The sequence below is a fragment of the Takifugu flavidus genome, chromosome 5 (assembly GCF_003711565.1).
Source record: "Takifugu flavidus isolate HTHZ2018 chromosome 5, ASM371156v2, whole genome shotgun sequence".
In the NCBI taxonomy this organism is placed as follows: Eukaryota; Metazoa; Chordata; class Actinopteri; order Tetraodontiformes; family Tetraodontidae; genus Takifugu; species Takifugu flavidus.
This window is the reverse complement of record NC_079524.1, coordinates 11,136,448-11,150,421: the sequence shown is the minus strand read 5'-3', so window position 1 is coordinate 11,150,421 and position 13,974 is coordinate 11,136,448. Positions and strand designations below refer to the sequence as shown.

General features: G+C 45.6%; 1 protein-coding gene across 13 annotated transcripts in view; it reads left to right on the top strand.

Moving 5' to 3' along the window:
* Positions 1-13,974, top strand: part of arvcfb (ARVCF delta catenin family member b) — a 132,663-nt gene that overhangs the window by 106,950 nt on the left and 11,739 nt on the right. For 12 of the 13 annotated variants that reach the window (XR_008950468.1, XM_057032076.1, XM_057032071.1 and 9 more), the window contains one exon: positions 2,494-2,565. The exons of the other annotated variant lie outside the window; for it this stretch is intronic. Coding sequence is in view for 11 of the 12 variants with exons in the window: in XM_057032076.1 (XP_056888056.1) it covers positions 2,494-2,565 (72 nt within the window). In the remaining variant the exon portion in view is untranslated. The remainder of the gene's footprint in view (positions 1-2,493; positions 2,566-13,974) is intronic. 13 annotated transcript variants of the gene reach the window in all.

Below are 13,974 nucleotides of genomic sequence, written 5' to 3'. Positions count from 1 at the left end.
AAGGTGTCTGAAATTCATTGCAGTTAGGCTGCAGCTTCATGTCGAGGGAATAAAACCTCATTTTAGCAGCTCTGGCTCAAGCTGTTTATTTAGTCAGACTGGAGAGACTTCATTTAAAATCGATTTGACTGAAGTAACCTTTCAATTTCCTCAAGATGGTGCTGGCCATATTTTTTGTTTTAATTTAAGCGTCATTGCGTAGGTGAGGTCATGCTTAAGCTTTGTTTTTGGCCCAAATTCAACAAGATTTTATAGTCGAGGAGCACAGAATGTCAAAGTGGCAAACTGCTGTTGCTCAGACTGGACAGAATAATTATATCAGGTCATCGGGAGAATCGTTAAAATGTCAGCTGGTTCATGGGAAATAAATCATTTTTGTTCTCTCTGTCATACACATCAAAGCCTCAGGGCTTCACCCAAATTACACATTTTCCTTCCTGAAGAACATGTAAAAAAGTAAATGTTCCACACAACGAGCGTCAGGAGATGTGGGAGCAGTCAGCATTAAGCTTTTAAGCATGAACATATGAAGGTGACCTGATGGGCCACCTCAGACGCCATCACTGCTGCTCTCCATTGTTCCCTCTCCCACCTGGAAAATAAAGACTACAGCATCAGGACGCTGTGATACCACACTGACTGGATGCTTCACTGGTGGTGACACGGCCGGCTACAGGAGGGAATTGGCCTCATCCTCAACACGGGCAAATCCAAGGAGATGATAGTGGACAAAAGAAAGGAGAGGAGACCTCATCGGCTCATCTACAGCTTGAGCTAGGAGTGCACATCAGTGAGGACCTCACTTGGACGGTGAATATCACACAACTGGTCAAGAAGGCCCAACAACAGCGGGACTTATTCAGGAGGCTGAGGGAGGTCGGGATGTCATCAGAGATCCTCGCAGCTATGACAGCTGCATCGTCGAGAGCCCCCTGACCAGCTGTCGCACCGTCTGGTTCGGCAGCACTAAAGCGGTGGAAAGTGGTGAGGAGCGCTGAAAAGATCACCAGGCCGCCACCGCCCTCTCTGCAGAGCATCTACCCACATAGAGTCCACAGGAGAGCTGCCTCCACCCTCAAAGACCCACTCACCCCCAGCACAAGCTGTTCGCTCTTCAACCCTCAGGTTGGGGGCAAAAGTGTGGAAAGCAGAACCTGCAGACTGAAAAGAATCTTTCTTCCTCCACCAGGCTCCTAAATGGCTAAATAGGAGTCCTGAATTAAGAGCATGCAACAGCACGTACACAATTTGCACATTATTATACATATTGCACATATAATAGACCTTCTTATATGGTTAACAACCAGTTCTTAATTGTACTTAATTGCCTCTGTATGTTTTTTATGCTGCCATTTGTGAGGTGGACACAAAATTAAGGAATTCCATGTCAGGGATACTCGTTTCCTACTGTGCAAATGACACAAAACACTTTGAATCATGAGTCTGGAATCGGGGAGAAGAGGGTCGAGCATCTCTGGTCAGCTCTCAGTCCAGGTGTGGGTGTGAAAAACTGCAGCAGAGTCGGCTTCAGCTCTCGTCTCCATGATTGAAACTCTCAGCAGCAGTCAGAGTGCTTAATGATGGACGAATGCAAAGCGTGGGCTCACGTTCTCTTTTACACAGAGAAACCTGGCAAAGGTCAGCGACAACTTGTCACTCATTACACGGGCATTTGTGCGCCATATCTACCTATTTCTGCAGCTCACGTGGCACTTTAAATTTCCGTTCGCAAAGGTCAGGCTCCTCGTTCCATGTTGAGGTGTTTGGTTTGCTGTCTTAAAACAACGTCAGGAATAAAGCTGAAAAAGTTTCACCGTCGCACCTTCAGAAGATCTTCCACAATTATCCTACAAGGGATGGATATCCGGTGCAATCATGCACTGCAGGAGCACGTGCAATCCTTACTTCACATCAGAATCCAATCTCCGCTATGATTAATTCAGAAAGCACGAGCTTGTTTCCTGGCAGGATGATAGTGTCCGGAAATCTCCCTCCATCTCCTTGAGGAATCACTCTTTAGCCTTTCTTCATGCCTGAAATGTCCCCTGGGCACGTGCATGTGCGTCTGAGATAACCATTAACTGCCATCACCCACACACCTACCAGCCTATTTCTCCTCTTTTGCTGCATTATTCAGAGGGTTTGTCCATTTAGGAAGTCATGGTAACAGCGGGAACATTCATATGTATTCACCTGGTGTTTGCTGCAGAAATCGAGCTCTGTGCTGTCTGTGTGTGTGTGTGTGTGTGTGCGTGTGTGTGTTGGCATATATTCAAAAATGTGCTTTTGTGTGTTTGGTTGCAAACCCGGATTAGACCGACAATCCCTCACAATGAAACACCACAAAAAAAAAAAAAAGTTCAATTAAATTCAAAGAGTCAGTCCTGGAGGAATTTGGATTTCTAACACACACATCGGTCTAACCCGGGTGCCTTTTGAATCCTGGTTTGGTTTGACACTGACATTGCCCTCCCTCCTCTCTCCTCTGCTCAGGGAGAAAAAATTGTGACAATGACAAAAGCTACGACACGCTGGATCTGCCCAAGCGCACAGAGCCATCGAAAGGTAGGCCTGGTCCGTCCAGCTTCCGCGGCTAACGCTCTCCAATCAGGGCGCCGCTTCATCTGACTGTCGGGAGGAAGCAGACAGGAAGTGAGTCAGATCTGGAGGAGCCACCCGGATGATGTGTTCGGCCCAGAGGCGAGTCTGGTGGCGTTGGTGGTTTGGCTTCGTTTGGTGTTTTTCCGCCTGGGCTGTGAGTTGATCGTTGGCAGCTTGCGTCAAATCTGCATTTGGACTTTTTGTTCACCGCAGTAAAACGCTCACTCACATCAACAAGGAGCTGCCTCTGGTTGTAGACTGAGCAGTGGTGGCCACTGTTTTGTCTGTTCCATTGTACCGTAACATGGCGTCTTCAGACTCTACAGCAGGAAAGTTAGTTGGAAGTTTCTCCTCTAGTACTGCTTGTGATGTAGTTTATTATTGGCAATGAAATGTTAGTGTTTTGGATGATTTAAGATTTTAAAGATGAGGCTAGGACATTACTATCTTCTTTCATCAGCTTCTTCTCTCATTAACATATCGATGTCTTTAATGTTTGCAGGGGCCTCTCTTGTCTTTTTTTAATCAGTGTTTTTGAAATGGGAAATTTCAAAATGGGAAATTTCAACAAAACTGGATAAAACCAGAAGACAAGCAGCTGATTGGAATATTTAGAATTTTGTGAAATCTCAAACAGGGAAAGACAAAGGACTTGCTGCCTGTTGTCTGCCTGCTGCATCAGGGTTATTGCAGTATCTTCCACCGTGGTCACGGAGCTTCAATTAAAGGTGATAGTTGGTGAATTTTGGCCGCAAATGGATGCAAGTTGAATGTGTGAGTCTGAGAGGAGAAAGGAGATACTTACTGACAGTGTGTGTGTGTATCTGTGTGTGTGCGCGCGTGTGTGTGATCCTCTTATTAGTGTCCATTGAGCCTTCCACAGTGTCAGTCGCAGACACTCACAGTCGATTCCACTTCCTGTTGACAGTTCATTATCTGGCTTTGCTAGTTTGCAATTGCTCGCAACTTTTTTCAAAGGCTGATGATGCTGCCCCTGTTTGAACACTTGCTTTGTAAAGGGAGCGGATGAACACCGCGGATGATGATTAATATTTCTATTCAAAGGCTTTTGCCGGCCGAAAGCCAAGCTGGCACGCTGCAACTTTTGATCTCGTTGTGCTTAGATTACTTTACACAACACGCTAACGGTGCTCTGGAGTTTTGAATCCAAAGACAGCAATAATTGTTACAGGCCCTGATGTCAACACAATTGGAATTCATGTGGTTTCGCCCTGTGAGCAGTGCTTTGGGCCTTTTTGCTTCCAGACTGCAGAGAAATAAACAGGGATCTGAATTTATTTGCTAATAAACAGTAAGGTGCAGTTTTAATCTCGACCAAACCCCCACGGATGGTTAAAGCACATTATTCTCTGTGTTTTTGGGTCCAGGCCCTCCCTCTCCCTCCAGCAGCACCTCCTCATGTGTGGAGACAGAGATAGAGAAGCCAGCTCTCATTCTGGGGCGATGGCTAAGGGAGATACGGAAGATTACATGTGTATCCCCATCCTGATCTGATGGATCAGAGGGAGGTCACCACCGGGACCAGACTGGACCTGGAACTGGCCGATGATTAATGTTGTTTGTGCCGGTGAAGAGGAAGAGGAAGAGCCCCCTCCCCCCTCCATGGAGTACTCTTGACCTCAAAAGTGTGGTTTATTCCATCAGGAGGTGCTTCCACAGTGGATGATGCTGATGTGGTCATGTCCTTGGATGGGTTGTAAACTATCTACTTGGGTGGACTGAGCAATTCTGCTAAACATGGAACAAAGCCATCAAGGCTCTGTCTCAGAACACCTTTAATGACCTTCTCAACCATTAAACCAGCCATTTACTCCATCAGTTGTAATTGTTGTGTGATTTGTCCTCCGAATTGAGTATACGTCCACCCTAATTGTTAAAGTGAATTATGTGGTTGCCCTCGGAAGAGAGGTCCGGCGCTCCCGGTAGTGCATTACTCACCCCGCCGTTCAAAACGGACCCAGAGAGAAAAGTGAGTGTTGCAGGCGTAATCAAGTTGTGTGAAAAGATGCATTTAATTCAAGAACCTGTGAGAAGAGCAAGAAAGGTCTATTATAAAGTAGAGGTCAGATGAGTGAACCTGAGGAAGAAGCAGAAGAAGTTCAGAGCTGCGCCGGTGGATACGGGCTCAGCCGTTAGCACACAGAATCCTCAGACGCCTTGATGACTGACATCAGGATGACAGAACATTCACAGAGGCAGAACAATAATGTCTTTAGTCAAGATTACATCGGTTTGTCATGTCTGGACCACGTTTTTGCTACGACTACATTTCTATCCCACAATACTGTGTCCTGCCCACTTGTGCTTGTTGCTGGGTCAGCACTTTTCAGTTCTTATGCTAAGATAAATGAAAGGTGAACAGGGTCTTCTGGGAGAGCTGGTTCTCAGTGTGAAGGATTTGTCTCTTTGTCAAACTTCTTGTCCTTTGGAGATTGATCACGTGTGAATTAAATGGTGCCAATTCGTCATATCTAACGATGGAAGGACAATATGACCGAGCGGGGCCTTTGAAAAGCTTCAGGGCTTTCCACGAACTTGCCTCCTCGATTTTTCCACTTCACTTACTAATTCTCATTTCTTTTGCTCTCTGCCACTTCAGTGCTCTCTCCATCCCTGCAAGATTTATTGTGCTTCCCTCACCAAACGCGCGCTGAGCAATTGAGAAAATGGCTGTGTTTACCAAGACGACGACTGTCTGTGAGGCCCTGCGCTACTTTGTCTCGCAAGCTGAGCATTTAATTTGCGGAGAGGTCTCGAATAGCCAAACAAGGCTGGTGCGAGTTCTGTGGGCTGTTGTGCTGCATTGTGTAACCCTCTTTGATATGTCCCACTGGAGGCGTTCGTTTGTAGTATAACTAACGCTGACTGCTTCGCTGTCGGACTCGTCTTCGTCTCTTGAAGTCTGAAAAGTCGGGAGCTCGATTGAATTAAGTGAAACTGAACTTGGTTTTCATTGTTTTCGCCTCAGCTGTTGTTGTCGTCACGTATTGAACATTATTTCACTTGCTGGCTCCTGACATGAGTCCTCTAATCCCTCATGTAATATATCTGTGGCTCAGGAAACCAGCCATCTTGCCCAAAGGCAGCGTGAACATCGGTGCGTAAATATGCTGCAGAACTGTTTCGCAAGATAAAGCATGTGTGCAGCGTTGTCTGATTCCTCTGGGTGGAAAAGTTTCTGGCGCGTTCCGTGACCACTTCATACCCCGACTAAATGCTGAATATCATGAATAATTCACCTTTCATAGTTAATTCTGAGCAGCAGTTTTATTTGGGCAGTTCTCCATTTCCCAACCTGTGGAATTTAACACCAGGACAGCGATTCGCGGCTTTGCTGCATTCTTGTTGGCTTACAGCCTGTTTACCGATTCAGACCTCATCCTCATCCCTCTTTCCCATCACTTTTCATAAGGAGGTGAGGATCCATATGAGGAAGGCAACCCTATAGACACCTGGGGCCCAGGGCCACAAGAACAGAGATCATGCTCATGGATATTCCCACATTTTTTTTCCCACCCTCGGCTTCGCTGTCTTGGCACATCGTGTCCAGTCCTCACGGTTGGATCCAGACTGTCTGGCACCTTTTATGACTCCCCTTCTCTCTGTGGCCACGGTCGTCACGTTTCTCTTTTGTTTTGCTGCATCGCCTTAATTTATTTATTTTTATTTCTGTCTGGTAATGGATGCCACCACGTCCAGAGGGACATCGACCCCCCGACTCACAGAAAAAGAAGCTGGGCTGAGAGGGGGCGGCTCTTTGGTTTTATGTTTCAGGTCTTTAAGGGAAGAAGCAAAGGTAAACCCACCACAGATGCAAACAAACAGAAAGCAAACAGAGACCAAGTGTCTCTGTAGACGTTCTCACTAAACACAAGACAAACAAATATAAACAGAAAGAGGGAACAGAAACATAACATAATCACTTTCCTCTAAAATTTCCACCCAAACTGTTTAGAAGTGAGTACAGCTGCCTGCGCAGGAGTCTGCACGCATCGCTAATGCTCCGAATCGCCCCCACGGATGTTGTTTTTAGCACCGTGCATTCGGGGGCAGACGAGGTAGCCAACTAGGTTAGCGACTTGGTAAATTTAACGCGTGGTGACCTGCAGTCCATCAGGCAGACAGGGCTACTTTGTGACTGTAGGGGGGTTGTCTGCAGCCATGTTTAATGTTGATTTTACTCTCTAAACACTTGAATTAGTTTGCTGCAGAGTTGCAGCAAACTTTGGTAAAAGTAAAGGTAAAGGTAAAGTAAAAGTTTGGTCAGTTTGGTCGAGAATCATTTGATCGACTTCTGTTTACTTGAATTGCTCTGTAAGAATCAACTGCACACCAAGCTTCGACGATAATCTGTGAATATGCAGTGGAAATTTCATCTGCCGCAGCCCCCCCTTCGGCACCTCGTGCACCTCCCTGTCCAAAGGTGTCGCTTCACAAAGGCGCTGATGAAAAGAGGTGATAATCAGGCCGAAGAGGAGTAAAGCACAAATGAGCAGAGCGAAGGTTTACTTGAGTGGGACCGCCTTGTGTTTTGTTGGAAACACAAAGAGGCTTGCATAATAATGCTCCTCTTAAGGAGCACACTGGAGAGTGGCTGCTCTGCACGTCATTAGCGGAATAAGGTTCCAGATTATGCTCTGTGTGTTTTCGTGCACTCTGAGGCACCTGTTTCAGGGAAATCGAGGTGGGGCACAACTCATTTCCTGCACTTCCTCTGTAGTGAAGCTTTAAATTAGCAGCACTGGGTTCATCTCACATAGTTCTTAGTTTGTACTGAGCCACCCAAAGCTCATTGTTTTGTCTGCGGTGACCTGGGAAGAGGAGCAGAGTGATAATTAGGAGGCACAGCTAATTCAAAGGACAGAGAAGGCAGGACAGGGAAATCTACCTGCCTACTGGAGCTTTTCTTCAGAGCCTTCTTTTTCTAAGAGAGACACTTGAATCTTATTAAAAGCTGATGGATGGAGGACAGACTAGTATGGATGAAGCAACAACAAGGGCCTGGAATCACGAAAACACGTACGGATGATAGACGGATCGTTTAAAGTCTGGACTTGAAATCAGAGCCTTTTAAAACCGGCCCTAACCAGCTGGAAGAAAGGGCGTGGTGTTTGTAAAATGGGGCTATTGATGGTGTTTTACAAATTTAAAAAGGAAATGTGTGCGAGGCTTGAAGCGACTTCAGAGGAAGAGATGAAGAGCAGAGAGGAGCTCTCAAGTGTCTTTGGTTGTGCAATTTTATCACCCGCAGCCAGCCTGTTTGGGTTTATCGCCACAAGTCTTTGGGATTTAAACTTGTTTGACTTGATGATCGATTAATTTAAGCCATTCATACTTGCACACGGCTATACACACACACACACACACACACACACACAGAAGAAAACACATTTCTTTTTGTGTGATGCTTCTCCCACGTGGGTGATGTTATACATCCGTGTTGACTGAGAAAAATGAACATCACTTGTGTGTATGGGTGACCTGGGGGGAGGGGCTGTTATTGTTATCCTTCAAGGCCAAACATAATCCAGACTATCCATCACTCTCCACCATCCTGCTCCCCCAGCAACACCAGTGGGAGCGTTTAAAAGAGAGATGGGTGCTGACATCAAACTAGACACAGGATATCTCTTCAGCAGCGTACGCCATCGCAGCCATCATCACACATTCCACACGTGGGCTTGAGCCAAGACACACACACAAACACACACCCGCTTCTTTGTCTTTTATTGGTGAGTTTACTCGGATAAAAATCACAGGACTTTTTGAGGCCTTCAAAATGTGCATCTCTCTGTTCATAAGGACACATGACTGACAGCTGATGCCATGCAGCTTATTAGAAAATCTTTCCTTTTTGCGATTTTCACAGTGTTTTGGTAGTGGATATCTGCCTATATTTTAGCATGGCAACACTTTGCGTCTGTGTGGGTCATTAATGTAAATAGGAACGCTTATATTTCCCCAACAATGTTGTAATTACTTGTCAAAGCAGCTGCTGTGTTAATCATGTGCAGAGCCTCACCCCCGTGGTTACTGTTGCAGCATCCATCAAGATTTGTATTATACATGGCACATATTCAGTCACAACAGTGGCTAAGATAATACTCAGCATCACTGCAAGTCGGTTTCCCACTGGGAGGGAAAAAAATGCCTCTTTCTAGCTGGAAAATGTCTTTTTTACAAATGTAAAACCTAACAAACGCTGGTATTAGTGCCGGTTTGTGTGCATGAAACCAGAAATCCCGCGTCAGACATTTGCGTGTCTGTATTTAAGCCTCAGACCTCTGAATGATTTGGACTGCAAGGCCAGACTTCCATCACTCCCCCCGTCACCCCACATCTGTTTCAGCCTAATGCCTCTATCTTCTCTGCCATATCTCTATTAACGCCCCATCTCCCACGCACACACACACACACACACACACACCAGCAGTCCACAGGATTATCTGGGCTTATTCCAAAGGCTGGACATCCAACCTCCAAACCCTCATCACCCGCTGCAGAGTGCATCATTTAGTTTCTGCTGCAGTTTCACTAGTTAGTGTTTTTCTTCTGGACTCTGATATCATCCATGCATCTCTGATGACTCTTTACTGTCCAGTTACCGTACCGTATACATTGCTCTGATGGTCACAGTCTGTTGTTTTCTTCCCTTTTCTGTCTTTCCTATTATTCTCTTCCTCCTCCTCCTCCTCCCACGTTGCACCATTTTCCTGTGAAGTCTCTGTCAGATGTAGCAGGTAACTGTGGCATGTCGGGAGTCGACTCACCATTGGAATTTGAGCAGGAAGCACAACGCCATCCTGACAACTTAAGCTTGTATTTCAGCTTTTGCGGGCTCAGGTGAGCGGCTGAATCTGTCAGACAGGAAAGAGGAAACATGGTCCACCATCCCTTAAGCCTCCTCGCTGTGGTCTGCCTCCATCTCTGTCTCTTTCTTGTTCAGCCCTATTCTACCTCATCTGTATCTCTTCCTCTCCTGCGGCCTCTTGCTGAAGCTTCGGCTGCTGGTTATGTCTGGCTGCGGACGTGACTCCCATAACTAAAGACAACAGGCACTCAAGGTGATGCTGATACATACTCGAATCTCACAAAAAAATCAGTCTGTCATCCATAACGATGTACTCTAAAGCTGATTTACGCTCCCCCTCTTTCAAGCACTCAATTGCTGCTGAGCCCAAACATGCATGAAGTACGGGCTCAGGTGGGTCGCTAACTACAGCCTGAAGGCCAGTGTCTTTGCCCGTTGCTATGAAATTGCAGGTCTGGCTGGTAAGAGTGAGAATGAGTCTATTTTAGCTGCTTGTTGGGATTTCCATCCGCTGTCTTGATCACAAGTAGACGAAGAATAGCACGGAAATAAGAAACATTAAAAGCAGTATGGAGATCTGTCCCTTTTCTGTGCTCTGGTCCTGCTCTCCTGTCTCACAGCAACATCAAATGAGCAGATTTGTTAGGGGAGAGAGAGTAAGGGTTTCCATAGCAACCACTAGTACCTTCACTTTCATCTTTTTAGATTGTCTCCATCAGTAGGTGGAGCAGTTGTGGGTTGTGTGCTGTATTTGTAAGTGATGCAGAGTGTGAGAACAGGAGAGACATATGGGCTGATTAAGTGAAAAGAGAGGAAATAAAAGTTCTCGCCAGAACGGCAGGCTTCCCTGTCTGCTCTCCATCAGCAGTCTGGCATATTTGTTACTCCATTACCGAGTATCCAAGAAATGTGTTAAAGCCCTGACAGCTATACCGCAGGGAAACTATTGTCCTGGGAGGATCACGCTACGGCAAAACACTTTCACCCTTTGCTACAGCTCCTGATGACTAAATACCCATCACTACTACAGCTGTAGCTTTAGAATCTATCTGCCATCTATTCTTCTATCCGTCTATCTGCGCGCTGATAATTTTGACCTCAGCATCATTTGGCATCTGACACCAATCATGTGACAAAAAGCACAAGAAAAAAATCTCCTTTACGTCCTGATGTATTGGCAACATGTCTGCACAGCTAATTGTCAAGGCCCGCTAGTAGTTTTCTCAAGCCGGGTCATGGAGGACATTTCCTCTAGTTTTAGTAGAGTATGAAGTAGCCAAATAACAGGCAACAGAACAGAAATGCAAAGTACCTGAAGTCATTTCTGTCCAGGTCACCCCCAAGTCCTCCTGCCGAGAGGATGATTATAGCATTTACTGCAATCCAACACCAGGAACAGATAACAATGTTTGTCTTCTTGAGAACACTCTGTTGTTACACAAGCTCATGATAGAAGATTTCAGGGCCTGATTGTAGGAAGCAAACAAAAATGGGAGAGGCAGAGAGTCGGCTTATTTTTTTCAGTTTTATATTGTCAACAAAGCAAAAAGGAGCATTAAACACTAACTTAAAAAGTCAATTGGAAGATACAAATAGGGCCTAATTTCCTGCTTAAACTGTGCCAGATAATATAAAGTATTTTCTGATAAATTTCATGGGTATTTTCTCATGAATAAATAATCCATGTTATGTAAACCATTTGTATACTGTATATGATGATGCTGGGGTGCTGTTAACACAAACAGCAGGAGGCTGTAGTAGAAGCCTTGCTGCCTCTTCCCAGCTCTAAAACACTTTAAGTGCAGTTTTCTGTTCTCTCATAAATATTATGACTCATGTCCAAGTCCACTTGGTTGGGCCAGCAAACCATGGAGTATCCTTTTAACTCCTGTCCATTTTGGATTGAAAGCAGCTGCATTTTAAGAGTGTAAAACATAGTAGTGGCACCCTGTCAGAGCACAAACAGAAGCAAAAATCCTTCCCAAGTGTGCACAGACAGCCAGTCCGCTCCGCGTGACACGATGTCTGCTGCGTGTCGAAGCGTCAGCTTGTGTTAACTTTGAAACCCATTTGTCGAGCTACTGCATGGAAGGCTTTGTCATTCTTCATAAAAGTGACATATCATGTCCATTTGTGTTTCTTCCAGAGGGAAATAACATCTCCAGCTGACAAATGTTCTGATATTTAATTGCCTGAGGAGCAGAGAAAACAGTAGTGTTACCACTGAGAGGCTGGAGGTGTTGTGGAAGGGCATTATTGACCAAGAACTAAGACCGGCCAGAGTGGGAGATGGCTTTATGTTCCCGTCCAAAGTTCAGGGGTTATAGACAAATTCTGCTGGACTCGCCAGACAGAGTCACTGGAAATCTGTTTTGGATTTGCTGCTGGATTTGATGTGTCCACTCTATCCGGTCTAAAAGCTCACAGCAGGACGTCCCTGGCCCAGCAGCTCAGAAAAAAGGAAATACCCTCATGTCACGGCTGAAAATACTCCCGTCGTCCTAAATAGAGGGACCACGCATTGAGAGATAGGACACATTCTCTGAGATGTCTCTGCTGGATTCCTGTAGTGAGCGGGCTAAAATCGGAAGCAAATGAGGGACGATGCTGCACATTTTTCAAACGTCTCCAGCAGTCTGACCATGTATGGTGATGCCATGTGTGTTTCCCAGACCACAGCATTAAATTTCCACACGTCACTAAACACATGTGAGAAAATTATCGGCCAGAAAAGAGCAAAAATGAAGCAGGAATAAAGAAAAAAGAGCAACAGAAACGCTGAAACGTTCCACTTTTGTTCATTTTGTATTGTATTGAAGCTGCCGCAGATTTGGGGTTTTTTGGCCACAACAATCATTCAGGAATCCCGTGGGGACTAAATATCTCTGTATCTTTTCACTTTCTTTCTCTCTATGGTCTCCCAAACCACCCCCATAATAACAGGGCATATTTGTGGCCAAAAGCTGATGGGTGGCTGTCCAAGAGATGAGCCAGCCGCCACTGTCTGCTTCTCTTTGTGAGCGTCCAACCCACCGCAGCCAAACCGCAGCGTGGGCATGCAAATATGTGGTGCCCTGGGGATTCCCATAGAGATGCCAATCTGCATCAGGGCCTAATCGGGTAGAGTGGAAAAATGACTCCTGGACCCTGTCAGTCTGAAGGGGTGAACGGGAGGTGAACAGCCTTTTGTATCCTGGCAGCATGCTGTGTTTTGGCTTCACCATCAGAAGAAAGGAAGGGACATGCATTCTCAGTCAAACGCTGTCCCAAAGGCTGAAGACAGCTGCCAGTTTTCAGTCAGATGAACCTGCTTTAAACTGATGTGTCGGAGCGTTTATGTCTGCAGCCCGAGGTACACGGCAGCAGCAAAAATATGGAAAAGAAAAATCAATTTAGCAGAGTGTAGCTCAACTCTGGGCCTGATTACTTTCACATCTGACATTAAAATGCAAATTCATAATGCAAATGGCTTGAAAATGTCTCTTCCCTCTGGCAGGAACCATTCTGTAATAGCTGGTTGTTATACTTACAGTTTAGAATTGACGTTAAAGCTCGTAACGTCTAAATCTACAGGAACGCTGTCGTCTCATGTCAACATGTACGCTTTGAAGATGACGTAAAGCAAAAACGTGCTCTGGTGGCTGGATTCAAGAAAGGATACGAGCACTTCCCGCAATGTTATGAGGACTGTAATGGTAATTTATTGGGATTCCTTTGATAATTTTATGTTTTAATCCTCAAAAATGAGTGCTGGGGGAGGAAGTGGCCATGGTTATTTTGTCTAAGTTGTTCTTCACCCTCTGTGGCCATCAGCGCTCCTGTTTGATGTCCTCCTATACACCATCTAACAAATGACTCCATAAGTGTTCTGGCCGTGCTTAAAGATGGATTTTTATGTGTGTATTATACCCACATGTAAATATCCATCAGACGCTGGAATCCTGGCAGCGCCTGTAAACTCCGTCCATCTGCTGCGTGTTCAAGAAGCTTGAAATAGTCATCATTTGCAGACACTCAAAGCCAACCTGTTGACCTTGACCGATACTCCTGAGAACTCCGTCAATTTCCTTTGTTTGCTTGTCACTGCCACACAGCTAATGGGTTTTAATGAAGTTAAAAGAGTCGCGGCCATTGTTGCCCCGGTGGCGTGCTTACCTTTAATTATGTGGTGTTCAGGCTGTCACCCCTCTGCTGTTTTGCAGGAGTCTTCATTAGCAATGTAGCACTCACTCTTTATTCCAGCATGTACTCAAAAAAAAAGCCGCTGCGGTTAAATATGTATGAGTTGCAGATGTGGAATGAGACTGGAGACTTGATGGCTTGAGGCTTTCCCACTGGAATGGCCTTGGTGTTCCATAGGAATGAAAACTGTGGCCAGAACGGCGAGTATTTTTGTTTTTGGTTTTTTTTTTTATATTGGCCAGTCATCCATGTCCCCCTCTTACCTAATACTGAGAGTTACCTCAGGAAGCTCCCTCCTCTCCCACACCTAACCAGTCTGTCACTGGAACAGAACCCAGTGGACATTGATGACATGAATC